Source organism: Clupea harengus, chromosome 7, assembly GCF_900700415.2.
Source record: "Clupea harengus chromosome 7, Ch_v2.0.2, whole genome shotgun sequence".
Taxonomy (NCBI): Eukaryota; Metazoa; Chordata; class Actinopteri; order Clupeiformes; family Clupeidae; genus Clupea; species Clupea harengus.
Window position 1 is genome coordinate 30,869,345 of NC_045158.1, and position 20,652 is coordinate 30,889,996.

General features: G+C 43.9%; 1 protein-coding gene and 1 pseudogene across 6 annotated transcripts in view; one reads left to right on the forward strand and one right to left on the reverse strand.

The window, feature by feature from the left end:
* The first annotated feature begins 271 nt into the window (after positions 1 to 271).
* Positions 272 to 11,534, forward strand: LOC105903353 (annotated as a pseudogene).
* A 6,508-nt stretch (positions 11,535 to 18,042) lies between these two features.
* Positions 18,043 to 20,652, reverse strand: part of LOC105912053 (bromodomain-containing protein 3-like) — a 10,327-nt gene continuing 7,717 nt past the window's right edge. For 4 of the 6 annotated variants that reach the window (XM_031571144.2, XM_031571146.2, XM_031571142.2 and 1 more), the window contains exons 9-10: positions 19,471 to 19,539; positions 18,043 to 18,331 (exon numbers count right to left, since the gene is read on the reverse strand). In XM_031571144.2, the coding sequence (XP_031427004.1) occupies positions 18,062 to 18,331; positions 19,471 to 19,539 (339 nt within the window). In that variant the 3' untranslated portion in view covers positions 18,043 to 18,061. The remainder of the gene's footprint in view (positions 18,332 to 19,470; positions 19,540 to 20,652) is intronic. The other 2 variants (XM_031571147.2, XM_031571145.2) reach the window with 1 other exon arrangement.

Here is a 20,652-nt window from a genome sequence, read left to right on the forward strand (position 1 = left end):
AATACCCCCTTAACATGGGTCATGTTCGACTCAGTATGCTGCTGTACTGACTCACTCTCTGTGTAGGTCAATATCACTCCTTCTGTTGTCTTCCCCTGCCCCACATCTCCACCCAGAGCAGCAGAGGCCGTCGGCCATAGGCCCATAGGCGACCACGCAGGCTCCTCCTCCTTATACCCATCATGCTCTGCTTCTGCCTACTTAGCGGAGAAGTCTGGGTAGCTGACTAGTAGTACTTAGTAGACTAAATCAGTGGATGGGACTAAGAATATCAGCCCGGAAAGTCATGAGCTTCACCACCGAAGAGAGGGGAGGCCCAACACGCAAGACTACAGAGTGTTTTTCAGTGAGTAAAGTTCCTTTGATTGGACACCAACCGATTTGAAATGAATACAACATTCTTGTATTCATTACCATTGGGTAGATCTACAGGTAATTAAAAAAAAGGAAACAGTGGAGAGACGTCCCCTGTCATTCTATTCAGTTAAAAGGCTGTTCTGTGTAATTCTGATTGCATAATACACAATCGAATGCACACTTTCTTTTCCTCTTTATTGCATGTAACACATAGTGGGAGGTTGAGTGTAATGCTAACACAACGCAGAGGTGTCTTGAATGTCTTCACAACACAGAGGTGTTTGTCAGTAGAGGTGACAACACCGTTATGTAGAAACAGAACCATAAACACGCAACAGTATTGACAAAAAGACAGAAAAAAAGGAAAGGAGAGAAATAAAAAGAAAGAGAGAACACACAGAGAGAACACAGTCAGTGTGTTTACATGATGGTATAATTCGAATCTTGCTTTAGTCGGACTATGCTATCTTTTGGGGCAACTGCTATTATCCCAATATACATGGCAGTGAATAAATCGAATCATTGGCCGAAAGCATGTCATATCCGATACGTGTGCACATAAGTAGGGTAATATCTTCTATTTTTAAATCACAAATGACCCCGTGTGTCCTCCTGTGGTCATAATATCAGGACCACTGACAGACAGCAACACTGTCTAACTGTCAAACTGTCCAAGCTGAGTCCGTTTGGGGACTTGCATTCCTTCAGTTGGGTCTTTGCATGAATTTTAACTTCAGACTTCTTCTTGAACCTTTCTAGAGAACTCAGAGGGAAAATACGTCTCACCATTCCACGACATACCCATTTATGCCGATGAAGCTCAGGTATGTAAAAGTGGGTTTCCAAACACACCCACCAAAACTGCCTCAAGAAAGAACACTTCTAATGTCTCAGAAATGAATTCATGGTCAAGCTATCAAGCCATATAAGCTATAAAAGAGTACATCTGTCATGTTCTATAACAGTGCACTGCAGAGTTCTGCCTTTGCATCTGATATGTTCATATTGGACAGTGGAATCTCATTAACAATGATTAACAATTCCCTCAATAAGAGCTAATCATAATGCGCACTCAGATCAGACGGACAGAAAAGGCTCCTAGGCATGCGTGGCCTTTCTCTCCTCACCTCTGCCAGAAAAAGCTCTCCTGAATTCAACATAATAGTATGGGAACAACAACAGTTTCACACAGTATAATGATAACACTGTGCAAATACATACACATTAGAACAGGGTCATTATCCACACTGAGTCTTTTCCTTTCAAAGCAGACTATAGCTGTGGTTTCAGGTTTCTGTAACAGACCATTAAAACGTAATCATCTCGCAGCATATTGTCAAAATCAATTTCTTCAAAGCAGCAGTCTATTGTCTCAGCCGCAATCTCTGTTGGCCACAAGACAAATTAGCAAAGTGAAAAGAGGTCTTTTGTTTTGTTTTGTGTTCTGATCCAGATCCATGCAATTATACCGTAATCAGTCAAGGATTGAATGTGTTCCTTCCAACAAGAAAAATAATGTTTTTTAAACTTTGACTCAGCTGGCTAATGTAAGAGTCTTAGACTCGACTAACAGTAGGTCCACGTTGGAAGTGTTATGTTAATAGAAATAGAGATTACTAAACATGGTGGCACACCATTACCTTCCTATAACTTGTAGGCATGCAATATGTAATGCTGTTAGCATTTGACTTTTGTAGGAGGAGACTCATATAAAATGTATGAAAAAAAACTCTCCCTTTGTTAATATATATGATTTTATTGAATTTTTACAAAGTCTTTCCCATTGAGTTTATTTCATGAAGCAGGTAGTGAGCATTAAAACATTAGATGCACTAGATCAAGCACAATGTTCTCTGTAGTACCCAGACATACAGGTAAAGAATCTAGCTTTGTTAAAACCGAATCACAAAGCTAGCATTAAAATAGAATTAAAAATTAGAAATATAATATAATATAATATAATAGAATTAGAATTAGAATAGAATTTATATTAGAATAGAAAGTATTTCAGGACAGATTTGCGCTGGAGCCTAACCGAACCGTTGTACATTCTCCTGTTGTGATTTAACACTGGTGGCTGGCTCTTTTTAATATATGATACTTTGAAAGTACCTGTTGTGACTTGGTTCATGTGGTGTGCCCCACATGTATTCGGATGAGGCGTCACCTGAATCAGACAGACAGACGGACAGACTTAATGCATGAGTCATATGTTCTTTGTCAGTCGGATGTTTTCATATTCATTTGTGGTAAAGTAAAGAATAAGCCTGAGTAAGCCAAAGACATACATGTATAAGACCTGCATATTATTTCCCATTGTAAACCATGCGGTAAGCTAAATTAATAATATAGCGGTGGAGAAGGATGAAAGGATTGATGTAGCGGAGCCACAACAGGAGTGCGGATTAGAAAAAGTCCAAATTTATATTTTTTCCATAATACTATAAAATATACTATGAAAGGAAACACATTTTTTCACAACGATTTTTTAGCATATGGAACACGTAAAACCGTAACTAAGCTTGGCAACGTGCATCATTTTCATCCACTGCCCTTGTTTACTCTCTTTGATGTGCAGAACATATTCCATGCAGTTATTGAGGTTCCACGATGGACAAGTGCTAAAATGGAGGTAAGAGTCATAAACAATGTTTTCTCTATGTTTTCATATATTAGTGAATATCAGTGCTTTGGAGTATGTGACTCAACTACCTGTAACATTCTTTTTAGAAAGGGTTTTTTGGTTCTGTAACCATGACTTCAAGGAGATGTTGTGACTGTGGTGTGTGTGGTGTATGTGGTGTGTGTGTGTGTTGTGTGTGTGTGTGTGTGGTGTGTGTGGTGTGTGTGGTGTGTGTGGTGTGTGTGTGTGTGTGTTGTGTGTGGTGTGTGGTGTGTGTGTGGTATGTGTTGTGGTGTGTGGTGCGTGTTGTGACTGTGGTGTGTGATGTGACTGTGGTGTGTGATGTGACTGTGGTGTGTGTGGTGGGTGTGTGTGTGTGTGTTGTGACTGTGGTGTGTTGTGTGTGTGGTGTGTGTGTGTGTGGTGTGTGTGGTGTGTGGTGTGTGTTGTGACTGTGGTGTGTGATGTGACTGTGGTGTGTGTGGTGTGTGTGGTGTGTGGTGTGTGTTGACTGTGGTGTGTGGTGTGTGGTGTGTGTGTGGTGTGACTGTGGTGTGTGGTGACTGTGGTGTGTGTTGTGACTGTGGTGTGTGTGTGGTGTGTGTGTGTGTGTGGTGTGTGGTGTGTGTGGTGTGTGTTGTGACTGTGGTGTGTGGTGTGTGTGTGGTGTGTGTGTGTGGTGTGTGGTGTGTGTGGTGTGTGTGTGGTGTGTGTGTGTGTGTGTGTGTGTTGTGACTGTGGTGTGTGGTGTGTGTGGTGTGTGTTGTGTGTGTTGTGTGTGGTGTGTGTGGTGTGTGTTGTGTGTGTGGTGTGTGGTGTGTGGTGTGTGTGTTGTGACTGTGGTGTGTGTGTTGTGACTGTGGTGTGTGTGGTGTGTGTGGTGACTGTGTGTGTGTTGTGACTGTGTGTGTGTGGTGTGTGTGGTGTGTGTGTGGTGTGTGTTGTGTGTGGTGTGTGTTGTGACTGTGGTGTGTGTGGTGTGTGTGGTGTGTGTGGTGTGTGTTGTGACTGTGGTGTGTGTGGTGACTGTGGTGTGTGATGTGACTGTGGTGTGTGTGGTGTGTGTTGTGTGTGGTGTGTATTGTGTGTGTGGTGTGTGTGGTGTGTGTGTTGTGACTGTGGTGTGTGTTGTGACTGTGGTGTGTGTGGTGTGTGTGGTGTGTTTGTGGTGTGTGTGGTGTGTGGTGTGTGGTGACTGTGGTGTGTGGTGTGACTGTGGTGTGTTGTGTGTGGTGTGTGTGTTGTGTGTGGTGTGTGTGTGTGTGGTGTGTGTGTGTGTGTGGTGTGTGACTGTGGTGTGTGTGGTGTGTGACTGTGGTGTGTGTTGTGACTGTGGTGTGTGGTGTGTGTTGTGTGGTGTGTGTGGTGTGTGTTGTGACTGTGGTGTGTGTTGTGACTGTGGTGTGTGTGGTGTGTGTTGTGTGTGTGTGTGTGTGGTGTGTGGTGACTGTGGTGTGTGGTGTGACTGTGGTGTGTTGTGTGTGGTGTGTGTGTTGTGTGTGGTGTTGTGTGTGTGTGTGTGTGTGGTGTGTGTGGTGTGTGACTGTGGTGTGTGTGGTGTGTGACTGTGGTGTGTGTGTGTGTGGTGTGTGTTGTGACTGTGGTGTGTGGTGTGTGTTGTGTGTTGTGTGTGGTGTGTGTGGTGTGTGGTGTGTGTTGTGTGTGTGTGTGTGTGTTGTGACTGTGGTGTGTGTGGTGTGTGTTGTGACTGTGGTGTGTGTTGTGACTGTGGTGTGTGTGGTGTGTGTTGTGTGTGGTGTGTATTGTGTGTGGTGTGTATTGTGTGTGTGGTGTGTGTGTTGTGACTGTGGTGTGTGTTGTGACTGTGGTGTGTGTGGTGTGTGTTGTGTGGTGTGTGGTGTGTGGTGACTGTGGTGTGTGGTGGACTGACTTGTGTTGTTGTGGTGTGTGTGTGTGTGTGGTGTGTGTGTTGTGTGTGGTGTGTGACTGTGGTGTGTGTGGTGTGTGTTGTGACTGTTGTGTGTGGTGTGTGGTGTGTGTGTGTTGTGACTGTGTGTGTGGTGTGTGTTGTGACTGTGGTGTGTGGTGTGTGTGGTGTGAGTAGTGTGTGTGGTGTGTGTTGTGTGTGTTGTGACTGTGGTGTGTGGTGTGACTGTGGTGTGTGTTGTGACTGTGGTGTGTGGTGTGTGTGGTGTGTGTTGTGACTGTGGTGTGTGTGGTGTGTGTTGTGACGGTGGTGTGTGGTGTTTGTGGTGTGTGTGGTGTGTGGTGTGACTGTGTGTGTGGTGTATGGTGTGACTGTGGTATGTGGTGTGTGTTGTGTGTGTTGTGACTGTGGTGTGTGTTGTGACTGTGGTGTGTGGTGTGTGTGGTGTGGTGTGTGTTGTGACTGTGGTGTGTGGTGTGTGTGTGTGTGGTGTGTGTGGTGTGTGGTGTGATGTTGTGACTGTGGTGTGTGTGGTGTGTGTGTTGAGGCGTTGTGACTGTGGTGTGTGTGGGTGTGTGGTGTGTGTGTGTGTGTGTGGTGTGTGGTGTGTGGTGTGTGTGGTGTGTGGTGTGATGTTGTGACTGTGGTGTGTGTGTTGAGACTTGTGACGGTGGTGTGTGTGTTGTGTGTTGTGTGTTGTGGTGGTGTGTGTGTGTGTGTTGTGTGGTGTGTGTTGTGACTGTGGTGTGTGGTGTGTGTGGTGTGTGGTGTGTGTGTGGTGTGTGTGGTGTGACGGTGGTGTGTGTGTTGTGTGTTGTGTGGTGTGTGTGTTGAGACTTGTGACGATAACAAAATGGGTTCTTATTGTTTTGGTCTCATGTTTAACCACTGAAACATTCTCTTTCTAATCTTTGAGTCCTGGCATTACTAGTTATTTGTTCGCTCTTCGCTCACAGAGTGACAAAAGTGGAGACAGGTTCACCCACTGAACTATTTGAGGGGCTTGCTCACCTGTGAGTTGAGCCTCATGTATTGAATCAAACGCAAATAACGATATGTTCCAGGAAGTTAGCGTTATTTTTTATTATTCGGCTTTACCATCCATCTTCAGCGACCTCGCTGACTCGGGCTAGATTGCTTGGTGGCCACAGGAGCTTCAGAGGCCATGCAGACGGACTCTAGTTTGTCTGAACCTGGTGAACCCCGAGTCCGGATAGCCCTATCGTGCAGACAAACACACTGTATCCGCACACTCCCTCGAATCGGGGGTCCAAAGTGAGTAACCTCCGAATCCGATTGCTGTTGGTGTTCGTCTGCACGCTATCCGCATACCTAATCGGATTGCCCCACGTGATCGCATCATTAGACCAGCCAGAACAACTGACACAACCGGCATTATTTAATAACTGAATAGTTTGCCATGGCGCAGTGAGTTTGGCAGCCAGTTATAACAGCTCTCCAGTTTAAAAAAATATATTCTTCCTATTACCTTGCTCCTTTTCCACGTGAATTTCCCTAACGGGATTAATACAAATGTATCTATCTATCTGTTGTTAGGAAAGGGATGACATTAACAAGCCACACTTTAATCTATCACTGTTTAATCTATTTGCATCAGACCATTTTTCAAAAAACAGTTTTTAAAAGTGTCAGCATTAGCCTATATGAGCAAATCTGACGTGAAAAGATTTTTTATTATAGACGGAAGTTTCAAAACAGATGAATGTTACATTAGCTTTAGTCCTGTCCTGTAAGTTAACGTTACTTCAGAGGTAGCCTACAGTACGTGAAGGACAAAGCCCTCAACAATAGCCTACATTTGTTGTTAGTAATAAAACCATGAAATTGGAAGCAATTGTAAACCATGAAACATTCAGGATCCACAGCACTTGCATTGTGGTCTCTCCTGCTCAAGCTCAGCATCTCAGACATGTCAACAACTCAGACATGTCATGTTGCACATTGCTTTGTTGCACTGTTCTAAACTCTTTATTATCAATAACAAATATAATTATTTTTCGCTTAACCTACAGTCTGCTCTTACCACTGATTTTATAAACCACCATAATGTGTTACTGTGCAGATTAAATGTAGGCTATGCGGCTAAGCTAAACGTTGCTAGTTGGAGCTCAACTACTGTCATATGTTATTTTGATAGCATGCTCCTGTCTTCTTCTCCGTTTTCTTCAGTTGTCTGTAGCACCAAAGCGCCACCAACAGGCGTGGGGGATGTACTACAGCTGAGTCAATCGGATTCACTGGGTTCATGTGCACGCAATGTAAAAAGTGGGTAGGTGTGAAATAGGTGTGAAAAATGAACCCGGGTTCAGGCAAACTAGAGTCCGTCTGCATGGGGCCTCAGAGAACCAATGATTCGGGGGTTATACGGCACACAGCAGCAGTCTCTGCTGTGGTAATTACTACACAAAGTAGCTCTGTTCCCTGTGGTCTTACGCAGATGTCAGTGCCACTACAGGGGTCATGCCACCGCTGCTGTAGTGCGTCTGTAATAGAGTGAGTCCATGAGTTAACAAGCACCTGGTAGTTATTTATACATTATAATCTGTTCAGTCAGTTGGCCGAGTCCACATTACAATTTAGTAAATCCAACGATCCCCCCCCCCCCCCCAGTGTATAAACATTTAGTCATGATAAAGTGTTGATCTTTACCATAACCGCGTGCCTAGGTGCAGACCACTGTGTTTCCCCCATCTGTATGTTGGTTTGGCAGAACCCTCACACAACGTGTACTGCCTCCTAGCAACCAGTGGGCAAGGGGAGACAATAGACTGCCTCCTAGCAACCAGTGGGAAAGGGAAAACAATTGACTGCCTCCTAGCAACCAGTGGGCAAGAGGAAACAATTGTCTTTGTCTGATTAGAGAGTGTCTCCAATTTTTTTTTCATCCCTTTTAGATTGCGACCAAAGATCCGCTGAACCCTTTAAAGCAGGACACGAAGAAGGGTGAACTTCGCTATGTGTGCAACGTGTTCCCACACAAAGGTTACATCTGGAATTATGGAGCAATTCCTCAGGTAAGATTTGTAACTTATATAATGATATCGCAAAGACCAAAGAATAATACAATATTAATTTCCTTTAGGCAAGGTGGTATGAATAAATCAATTTATTTGAGTTCTCTGTCATAATATTTACAAAACCATATCGTATTTTTACCATTATTGGTAATTGGTATGACAACTGTCAATAGTGTTTAGGTAACATAACAGCATGATTGTTCACAGGCTAGTTTTTATCATTTTTTTTTTTTTAACCTTTATTTAACCAGGAGAAACCCCATTGAGATTAAGAATCTCTTCTTCAAGGGAGACCTTGATCATATCAAACTTTATGAGAACTGTCATGAAAATTATAATTTAAGGCAACATGGCGCTTGTGTAACAGTAGAATTATTCATTCAGGAAAGCTTAATGAGCTGCCACATAGCTGCCATTGTGTGTGTTAGGGTCACATGAGTCTCATGACAGTGGCTTAAGGTGAAATGTTACTGAAATGTCTTCATGCTTGCTATGTCAGTCCAGGGTGTGCATACGGACGCTTAACCGGCAATACACCCCCGCTATCAGCACACCACTGCCTTGTGTTTCAGGGTAGACCCACTCTTGGCACATTCATTCACTTTCCCATGAGGTTAAATAGCAGTGAATGTAACTTTGAAGGACAGCAAGGTTTAGGAGTCTACGTGACTGGATTTAATCTCAGAATTGCCCCTCTGGGCAGAGCATATGAATCTGTCACTAGTGAATTCCCTCGCCTCACTAATGCATGTGTGGTTCAGGTGGAATTTTGAAATGAGGCAGTATGACATCCCATGTGCCACCGCACCGACTCCTAGCCTCAGGCCACAGAGATGGGCTCTGTGAAGTTTTAATACACTCTAGCCTCAAGGAGAAAAGAAATGTCACTCACCTCAGAGATTAACATATTCTCCTCCTCGCTATCTAGACCTGGGAAGACCCGCACCACAAAGACGATGACACGGGATGCTTAGGTGACAACGACCCAATTGATATCTGTGACATCGGCGAAAAGGTATCCAGTATACACAGTTTCATTTCCAATATGTCCAATATGTCATTATAATTGCGGTGTACAATGTTGTGCCATTCAGATGGTAGGTGGTCTCTGGTAGCCTATCTGTTTCCTTTTAACTACCTGGATAATGGATATGTATCACATACACCGTGTACGCAATTTATAGTGAACTTTCACAGCATCTTTAATCTTCACGTTGACACAGGAACTAGAATTGGATTGTGGGTTTTACACATCGTTATGGTATAGTGTATATATATATAATTGGGAAGAGTTTGGTTTCCACATCCTCAAAGCCGTTTCTGCATCAGTTTTCCACAGTGAATTATGATGGACCCAATGGATATCTTGTCTGACTCATAGGTGTGCTCTCGAGGGGAAATCATCAAGATCAAAGTGCTGGGCACACTGGCAATGATTGACGAAGGAGAAACAGATTGGAAAGTCATTGTTATAAACACCGAAGACCCCGAAGCCAGTAACTTTAATAGTATGTAATTTTCTTTTTTGCCATTTGACAATGATACAGCAGAGATTTGTTCCATCTTCTATCTGTCTGATATTTCATTGATCCTATTGTACACATATTTCCCAATGTGTGCAGATATTGATGATGTGAGAAGACTGAAGCCAGGCTACCTGGAAGCCACGCTAGACTGGTTCAAAATGTACAAAGTTCCGGATGGAAAACCTGAAAACCAGTTTGCCTTCAATGGAGAGTTCAAAGACAGGGTTTGTTGTTCAAGGCGGTTACATTTCGTTCAATGCAGAACATAACAAAAAGTAATTCATATCATGGACTTAGATTCAAATGTGAGGAGCTAGATTATTTTCGAATGGCCATCAAGGCATTAAGGGCATGATTATCTTATCTATGTCTACACAGAGGCACATAAGCATTTTGTTTTACAAAAGGGATATTTTCAGACGCACAACATACAAGTTACCAGCACTTATATCCACACATGAGTTTTGTTTAACTTTGTTATTCAGTTAATTTGTGTGTCTTGATTTCATTTCTAGGACTTTGCAATAAAGACAGTCAAAGAAACTCATGTTTTTTGGAAAGCTCTGATTTCCAAAAAGAGTGAAAGCGGTGAGCTAAACTGGTGAGTTTCATTGTGTAATTCTAAATGCAATTTATTTCAAGACACATTTTCAACCCTAACACGTCCATTATATGAATCCAAGGATAAACTGCTATTTCTAGGAGTACGTTTTCATTTTGTGCCCAGTTTATCACATAGTTAACAAACAAAGCAATGTTTCCATGGTGATCCAGATGCCATCTATCCGGGGAACGTTTTTTTTCTCTCACAAGTTGTATGTTTACGCATGTGCTTCACATTTGATTAAATATTCACATTGAGGACTTGTCAACTTGGGCAATAAGATGAAGACCAGATTGTGCTCACCATCCCTATGAACTCCAAGAAGCAACACATTTGACTTTTCTTTCCTAACCCCCTTCTGTTTCATCCCTGTTTTGCCAGCATGAACACCTGCGTGTCTGATAGTCCGTACTGCTGTTCCACTGAGGATGCAAACGCTGCTGTCAATGCAGTGAGTAGAACACCTGTATCATCCGTACAGGAACCAATCAGTGCTCAGAATGAGACTTAGAAGCTAGGCGCTAGTGAAGAAGCACAATGACATTACATAATAAAATTGCTACCTAATGTGCAACATGGACATCATACAAATAGCTACTTATTTTGTAACATAATGTAACATGATTGATCTCTTAATGGATCTATTTGATGTGTTTTTCAGATGAGTGCTTTTGGTGAAGCAGGACCCATTCCCAGTGCAGGTACATGCATTGTTAAGAGCACTTTGAAAGCAATATTTCTGGCTAGTATGAGTCTTAAAGTGGAGGAAATTGTTGTTTTGTGGGGGAAGTAGGATAGACAAATTATTTAAGAGATACATATAACCTTTTAGACCATCAACGGGTCACGTCTTCATCCCTCACAAACACAAACCCATAACCAGGAATTCCCAATCCACCAAATGCACTGGAGACTCTCTGCTCTTGTACATTGTGAGAAGACATTGAATAGAGAGTAACATAATAAAGTAGACCCTTCTTTGTGACTCACCATACATGCATTAGCAGATAAGTGTAGGTTGAAAGAAGGCCGATAAGGGTTGTGCCTGCTGTGATCTATTCTCATCTCTTCAAAAGTACTTTCATTAGGAACATGAATACATTTTTTTGTCATGCCATTGTGTTTAGCTAAAATGCAAGGGGCATCTGACATATGTTACATGCATTTGGTATGAGTAAATACAAACATACAAACACAAACATCTTTGTTTTTCAGCTGACAAATGGTACTACTACAACAAGACCTAGTCAAGCTGATGCTCTCTTGTGTTGAAAATGCAAAAGACATGGACCAGAACATCAAAACCTCTTTATCTGTAGTATCTTCCATAAGCCATTACCTGGTGGTGTTTGTTTCCTCTGCTCTGCTCTGCTCTTCATATCTTCAATGTAAAAAAAAAAGCACCAAGGTTTGTGAAAATAGAATGCATTTGATACAGTTAATTGTTTTGTCTTGCTGCCCGGTCCATCAAAAGGAAATAAAAAAAATGATAACCAAATTTGGACTCTGTGTTGTCCTTTCAGTGAAAGAAAGAAGGAAAGAAAGAAAGGCTTTGAATTTCCAAAAACTTGTTTGAACGCTTGTGCAGTTATGGCTGCCATCTTTTAAAAAAGATTAAGTGAATCCGACATTCTTGTTTTTAATTATATCTTGGCTTGACCAGTTAAAATAAATGTAGCTAACATGGAAAAGATGTAGTAGCCTTCTTCGGACTTTTGTTGTCGTTTTCATGCGTTTGTTCTGATAAAACCTGTAAAAGCTTGTGACAAGTTAGACTGACCTTAGCCTGCGGGTACAACAACACAAACATTAATTTGTTTGAAGAGGGGTGCATTCCAAGGCAATGGTGCAGAACGTGGTACAAAGACAATGCCAGAAGCCAAAGACGCATTTCTACTAACAAGGTAGAGTAATTTTGCAAGATTTTACACAAATATGACACATTATGAATGGCAAATCCTGAAATACCGCTCCCGGTTTCAGCATACAAATGGTTTTCTAAGTGCTTGAATATGGAGAACGTGTAATCTAATAAAATGTTGTTGAGCACGTGACAAAGGCACATAGGCCTATTATGCATAATATATATTGGAAAGTGTAATTTGTTACAAGATAACTGAGTTAGGTTTTCAAGGTTGCAGATTTTGAAGGCTTATTTGGCGTGACATTTACGAAGACTAATCAAACTTTTTGGGGTGAAATGAACTTGGATGCTAGCCTGAGACGGGATTGAAGTCAATGACTTTTGGGCATCTGGAAAGACTACAAATCTCTTAGAAAGGAATGACACTGATAAGGTTACAGCCTACGTCGCATTCTTTAATAGCATTGGCAGGGATGTTTATGCTGATTACACTTTCCTAACACAGCCAACATCAAGCAGGCACAACACTAGAAATTGCAAGACAGCTAATACGTTATTACTGACTAGTCTTTGTTTTAGTTTCTTTTCTGTGTTGTTTTTAGAATGCATTGTTTTAATTGCTCTGTCCAAAATTACTCTTTTTAATACATATTATTCGATCTCATTATAATCTTATTAATTATTTTAAATTAATTTAGTATCTTTTTTTGGTATATTATATTATTTTCTGCACTTCATTAGCACTTCTATTTATATTGTTGTTGTGACAGTATGTTAAGCACCTTGAGATTTCTTTGTATTTTAAAGTGCGCTATACAAATAAAATCCATTATTAGGCCGCAACATGAACCACGAAAAGTCCTTTAGAAAACGAATCCCGCTCCACAGGCGCGCATCTACACAATCTTTAGCTCATAAAAAAGAACGAGTCGTGCTTAGCTACCAAAAAAAAGTTCGTCGCTGACTTTCCAGTCAATTTTTGGTGCGTCTATGTTTTATGCCGAACTAGTTTCTTCAGAGCGCACAAGGATCTTGGTCGCGAGTGCTGGCACTTTTCGACACGTGATCATGCTACACCAATAAGGTAGCTGCTTTTTGTCAACAGAGTTGCAAGATGGCGTCCACCATGCCTTCGTCGTGCAGTACGGAAGACGAAGAAAATACACCGGAATGTCTTAATAAATCAAAAAACAAACATTGTTTTATGCATATTACTTCAGTCAAGCACGAGGAGGTACATTATTTCACCACTACACGATGGAATACATACAGGACAAGCCTACAAACGTGGCTCGGGTTGGAGGGTGAGTCTCGAGACATGGCTGAGAACTTCAAACACTGTGTTGATGTGGAGTTTGAAAATATTCCCGAGGATGCATGGGCCAGCTGAGGAAGGCCTTAATTGAACTGGTGAAAGCCAATGAAGGCCTTGATGCTTCAAACTACAGGTAACTGCAATGCATTTTCTCTCAAGTCTTATTATTTGTCATGTGCAAGTCCAGCTTTACACAACATGTGTGTGACAGGCCTGAGAAACTGTTTTTAAGTCTTGCTGTTTGCACAGACATGTACCAGTTGGCAACAAGGAGAATAGCTGGTGTGTGTGTGTGTGCGTGTGTGCGTGTGCGTGCGTGTGCGTGCGCGTGCGTGCGTGTGTGTGTGTGTGCGTGCGTGTGGTGTGGTTAGTGATGTTGTGTGCCTTTCTTGGGCATCTTTGGTGTTAAATGTGCTGTATGGCAGATAGGTTCTCTCAAGTCTTATTATTTGTCATCTGCAAGTCCAGCTTTACACAACATGTGTGTGACAGGCCTGAGAAACTGTTTTTAAGTCTTGCTGTTTGCACAGACATGTACCAGTTGGCAACAAGGAGAATAGCTGGTGTGTGTGTGTGTGTGTGCGTGCGTGCGTGCGTGCGTGCGTGCGTGCGTGCGTGCGTGCGTGCGTGCGTGCGTGCGTGCGTGCGTGCGTGCGGTGTGGTTAGTGATGTTGTGTGCCTTTCTTGGGCATCTTTGGTGTTAAATGTGCTGTATGGCAGATAGGTTCTAGCCTGTTATGTCTTGTACCACCTCCACCACTCTCTGCTTTTCATGATACTCCTGTGACTCTTAATTGTCACTGTTTTGTTGTGTTGCAGACAGGATATGTTGAAGAAGAGGCTGACTCGTGATTTCCCCCATCAGTATCAAAAACCTAGAACGGTCACGTAGAGCTGATGCAGGGTCACAACGCATACAAATCTTAGACCCGGATCAGAGGACCCCAACCCAATGGAAAAAGTTTCTCTCAGAAGGAACAAATAAGGAAGCACTTGCCGAATTCCTGTATGTTGCATGGAAAAATGCAGACCTTACAATAGTGGGGCAAAAACCTCTGCTTGTACATCGCACATACAAATCAATGTCACTGTGTGACTGTTAAGGAGAGTGTACAGTCTGTTCGTGTTGTTGAAGACCTGTTGTTGTTTTTACATGCACAACATGCTGCACGGGAGCATAAAGCTGTCATTATCAAGAGCTCTGACACTGATGTGGCAGTCATTGCTGTAAGTGTGTAGACAGATTTCCCATGCAGTTTATATGTTTTCACAGGGACTGGCAACAGGACACGTATCATTGACATTACCAAGGTGTCATCAGCAAACAAAATATAAGTGCTCCATCACCTGCTGAATGTGGTTGGCAAATAGAGGATGGGACCTTGCACCTGGATGACCAGAAATCCGGCCCCTGACAGTGGTTTGCATGTGATACACTGCGGCTGCAAAGGTGCCTGTGAGACAGGAAGATGTTCCTGTTTTTCTGCAGGACTGTGTTACAGACTTATGTCGTTGCTGTAATTGTGCCAACACAAAAGAAACTGAGGAACTGGAAGATAACTCTCCTGACACTGACAGTGAGGACTGAGTGTCCCTTAATCTGTTATTTCTTATTTAGTTTTGTACAGTTTTATATATCATATTTCATATTTTTCATAAAGATTGTTTTTATGGTTCATCAGTGTTGTTTTCATTTGTGGAAGAATGAATGAATGAATGAATGAACGAACGAACGAACAAATGGTCATTGGTATAAGTACAATTACTGCCTTTTATTGATACAAGGAAGGAGGTTTATTTGTCACATACATAGAAATACTAACGTAAAGCATGTAGTCATTGTGTGTGTTCAGGATACGGAATGCTTGAGGAAAGAAGCTCCTCCTCAGTCTCTCTGTTCTGGTCTTGTAGCAGCAGAGACGTTTGCCTGACCTCAGTGTTTTGAAAAGTCCATGGTCAGGATGTTAGGAGTCCTTTACAATACTTGGGCCCTGGTATGTAGTCTTCTCTTGTAGGTCTCCTGCAGAATAGGGAGAGGTGCTCTGATGATGCGGCACTGCAGTCACAGGCTGTACAGTTCCCATACCAAGTGATGATGCTGTCAGGACACACAGCTGATGGGTGCTGATGCTATGAACTTCCTCAGCTGACGTAGGAAGTACAGTCTTTGCCTTGATTTCTTCAGTGTGTGCTGGGTGTTCACAGTCCATGTTAGATCGTCAGTAAGGTGTATTCCCAGGTATGTCAAACTTGATCTAAATGACTTAACATAAGCATAACATTATCGTATATTTGCCTCATTGTTCTTATGGGACGCGTCTATGTATACAGCACTATTTAGAACCCATTTAGCCCACTTTTGAGGATGTTCGGGTGTTTTCCTCTTTATCGGTAACGTTGAATCTAACCACGGGAGCCGCCATCTTGCCATTCTGTTGACAAAAAGCAGCTACCTCATTGGTGTAGAACGATCACGTGTCGAAAAGTGCCAGCACTCGCGACCAAGATCCTTGTGCGCTCTGAAGAAACTAGTTCGGCATAAAACATAGACGCACCAAAAATTGACTGGAAAGTCAGCGACGAACTTTTTTTTTGGTAGCTAAGCACGACTCGTTCTTTTTTATGAGCTAAAGATTGTGTAGATGCGCGCCTGTGGAGCGGGTTGAAACGAAAACAGTGTTCATGTTGCGGCCTAAGAGGGATGATCGTGATAATGGTAGTTATCCCCACCATTCTGCTGTCAGTCCACCCACTGCCGTATCGCATACAATGCGCACTGTACTGCGACAAACTGCATGACGCATGCCAAAGAGTTGGACCTAGTTCAAGATATGCTTATTATTCAGGTATATATCGAGAGAATATTCAAAGAACACTTCTGCTTTTGGGCCAGTCTGGGGGTGTTGAGGACCTTCTGTTGGGCATATACAGTACCAGTCAAAAGTTTGGACACACCTTCTCATTTTTTGAGAAGCTTTTTCTATACTTTTATTATTTTCTACATGGTAGATAACACTTTTTTTTGTTTAGTACATCATTCCATATGTGTTCTTTCGTAGTTTAAATGTCTTCAGTATTAATCTACCATGTAGAAAATAATAAAAGTAAAGAAAACACTTAACACAAAAATTAAAGGTGTGTCCAAACTTTTGACTGGTACTGTATGTAGGGTTTCAACAGTGTGGAATATAACACTGTTCTCTCACACACACCAAACAGAACACTGTCCTGTGATTGTGAATGTAATGCTTGAGTAATGTTGAACGTGTGAGTGGAAAGGCCAATCGCTCGATAACCATTAAGAGGCTCTGGCAAGGGCTTTAAATCACCGTGACAACCTGTGATATCCGTCACTGATGACAAGATGGCTTTAATCACCGTGACAACCTGTGATATCCGTCACTGATGACAAGATGGCTTTAATCACCGTGACAACCTGTGATATCCGTCACTGATGACAAGATGGCTTTAATCACCGTGACAACCTGTGATATCCGTCACTGGTGACAAGATGGCTTTAATCGTCGTGACAACCTGTGATATCCGTCACTGATGACAAGATGGCTTTAATCACCGTGACAACCTGTGATATCCGTCACTGATGACAAGATGGCTTTAATCGCCGTGACAACCTGTGATATCCGTCACTGATGACAAGATGGCTTTAAATCACCGTGACAACCTGTGATATCCGTCACTGATGACAAGATGGATTAGATCTGAACGTGTCATCTCTATGGCTAATCTACCTAGCTAACATTAGTCAACTACTTCAAGTGGTATCGGCCATGGAAGAGGGACCGATTCATCCTGAACGCACATCTTCCTTTGTGATCCCATCATTAACGTAGAAATGATATCTCCTCGACTGTTGATTAAGTCAATGCTTCATCAAATGATAACTTTACAGCTGACACTGCTAGCTACCTAGGATGCTACAGCCAGATGGACATATCCTTGGCAACAAAACAAAACGTCCAATCTCTTCTTATCCAATCAAAGTTAGCGACAAAAACTTCTTTCAACGTCTGAGTCCTTTCAAAATTGTGCATGTTCGTGACGTGGTCTGGAACACCCTAGCAGACACAAATATTATCGCTTTTACGTCATTTTTTGTCAAGCGACACTTGTGGCCCGGACACCTCGCCTGGACTGTAAACTGTGTTGAGTGAAGGTGGAGTGTGTGAGGTGGAGTGTGTGAGGTGGAGTGTGTGAGGTGGAGTGTGTGGAGTGTGTGAGGTGGAGTGTGTGAGGTGGAGTGTGTCTACCTGGAGGTGGAGTGTGTGAGGTGGAGTGTGTGAGGTGAGGTGTGTGTGTGTGGAGTGTGTGAGGTGGAGTGTGAGGTGGAGTGTGTGAAGTGGAGTGTGAGGTGGAGTGTGTGAAGTGGAGTGTGTGAGGTGGAGTGTGTCTACCTGGAGGTGGAGTGTGTGAGGTGAGGTGTGTGTGTGTGGAGTGTGTGAGGTGGAGTGTGTGGGGTGGAGTGTGTGAGGTGGAGTGTGTGGAGTGTGTCGAGTGTGTGTGTGTGAGGTGGAGTGTGTGAGGTGGAGTGTGTGGAGTGTGTGGAGTGTGTGTGTGTGAGGTGGAGTGTGTGAGGTGGAGAGTGTGGAGTGTGTGGAGTGTGTGTGTGTGAGGTGGAGTGTGTGAGGTGGAGTGTGTGGAGTGTGTCGAGTGTGTGTGTGTGAGGTGGAGTGTGTGAAGTGGATTGTGTGAGGTGGAGTGTGTGAGGTGGAGTGTGTGAGGTGGAGTGTGTGAAGTTGAGTGTGTGAGGTGGAGTGTGTGTGTGGAGTGTGTGGGGTGGAGTGTGTGAGGTGGAGTGTGTGTGTGGAGTGTGTGGGGTGGAGTGTGTCTACCTGGAGGTGGAGGACGTGCTGTTGGGTTTGCGTGCGGTGGTCTTCTTCTGCGGGCTCGTCTTGGGTGGCTGGCTGGACTTGGGCTTCTTGTCGTCCTCTGCCTTGACCTTGTTCTTGTCTTTGTCCTTCTCTTTCTCTTTCTCCTTGTCTTTTTCCTTCTCCTTCTTCTTCTTCTCCTTCTCCTTGTCCTTCTTTTCTTTCTTCTTCTTTGGTTTGCTCACAGGACCCTGGGACAGAGCAGCCAGCTGTTCATGGACTGCTTTGAGCTGAGGAGGAAGGCAGAGGGAGGAGGGGTCAGAGTGGGGTCAGGCAGTCCGTGGGGGGGGGGGGGGGGTGGGGTGCTGATGGGGTTAGGGGTGGGAAGGTTGTTGAGGAGGGGGGTATATAACTCCTACATTCATTCATCTCATTATAAGGATCTAAAGGAGAAGGTGTGGGCAGGAGTGTGTGTTTCAAACGCCACTCAGGGATATCACTGATCTCCATTCATTAAGGACTGAACATCCACTCAATCAAGCTCATATTTGATATATACAGAAAATAGAATTAAGTTCATAGTCACATTTAACTGAGGTGATTAATACGACAGCATACAGAAAAGTCAATCAGATTACTGCCCAATTACAGCTGAGACACATTCATTGAGGAGTACCTTCATCCTTATTGATTTACAAAAACAAATATGAACAAAAACTCAACAGAAAGGATCATTGTGACAATTGTGACCACTCTCCTCTTCATTGTAAAAATCACCCAAACTGTTTGAAATAAAGACACACACACACACACACATTGATGCAGATAGATTGGGGAGTGGCAACATGAGAGTCAAGAGTCAAGAGTCATTAAGATGACCGAGGACGGAGGGGGAGAGCAGGCGCTGATGACACTAAGCCAGATCGCTACCGACTCCGCCCACACCTGGCCCACACCTGCCCCACACCTGGCCCACACCTGGCCCACACCTGGCCCACACCTGCCCCACACCTGGCCCACACCTGGCCCACACCTGGCCTACACCTGCCCCACACCTGGCATACACCTGGCCCACACCTGGCCTACACCTGGCCTACACCTGCCCCACACCTGGCATACACCTGGCCCACACCTGGCATACACCTGGGCATCAGATATGGACCAAATCCAGTCCAGGCCCGGGCAGCTATCTGGCCAAACCCAAATGCTACCACCCATGCCAGCCACCCTGCCACCCTGCCACTACAGCGCGGGCACGCACGCTGGCAGAGGTCTCTCTGCCCACCCCCAGCTCCACTAGAACCCCAGCGCAAGCTTTTAACCTTTCACCTTTGACCTCTCACCTTTAACCCCTCTAGCGCTCAACTCAACAGGGTGCCACACAGATGCGGAGTGAGAAGTGAGAGCGGGAAGGAAAGAGTCAAATCACCTGAAAGCGTTTGGCACACCCGTTCTTCTTCCCCGCCCGGTTCCCGTTGGGCTGCTCCACAGTGAACTGCTGTGTGATCGGGGGACAAACATATTACAGTTAGAACACTCACAAACAAACAACAACAACAACAACATCAGGGGACAAACATATTACAGTTAGAACACTCACAAACAACAACAACAACATCAGGGGACAAACATATTACAGTTAGAACACTCACAAACAACAACAACAACATCAGGGGACAAACATATTACAGTTAGAACACTCACAAACAACAACATCAGGGGACAAACATATTACAGTTAGAACACTCACAAACAACAACAACAACATCAGGGGACAAACATATTACAGTTAGAACACTCACAAACAACAACAACAACAATCTATCAAATGAGACGCCTACGTATGCTCCACTAGTCAGAACAACGAGTTAAGCTAAAAGTAGAAAATTAGCTCCACTAAAAGTCACAGCATGCAAGCCATACACCAAGATGCCAACACAAATCACAGAGGTGGTAGAGGGTTAACTTCAGCTTGTGTGTGTGTGGTGTGTGTGTGTGTGTGGAGGGGGTCAGATGTGTGTGTGTGTGTGTGTGTGTGTGTGTGTGTGGAGGGGGCCAGATGTGTGTGTGTGTGTGTGTGTGTGTGTGTGTGGAGGGGGCCAGGTGTGTGTGTGTGTGTGTGTGTGTGTGTGGAGGGGGCCAGATGTGTGTGTGTGTGTGTGTGTAGAGGGGGCCAGATGTGTGTGTGTGTGTGTGTGTGTGGAGGGGGCCAGATTGTAGGTGGTGCAAGTGTGTAAGTGTGTGTGTGGAGGGGGCCAGATGTGTGTGTGTGTGTGTAGAGGGGGCCAGAGATGTGTGTGTGTGTGTGTGTGTGTGTGTGTGTGTGTGTGTGGAGGGGGCCAGATGTGTGTGTGTGGAGGGGGCCAAATTGTAGGTGGTGCAAGTGTGTAAGTGTGTGTGTGGAGGGGGCCAGATGTGTGTGTGTGTGTGTGTGTGTAGAGGGGGCCAGAGATGTGTGTGTGTGTGTGTGTGTGTGTGTGTGGAGGGGGCCAGATGTGTGTGTGTGTGTGTGGGTGGAGGGGGCCAGAGATGTGTGTGTGTGTGTGTGTGTGTGGAGGGGGCCAGATGTGTGTGTGTGTGTGTGTGTGTAGAGGGGGCCAGAGATGTGTGT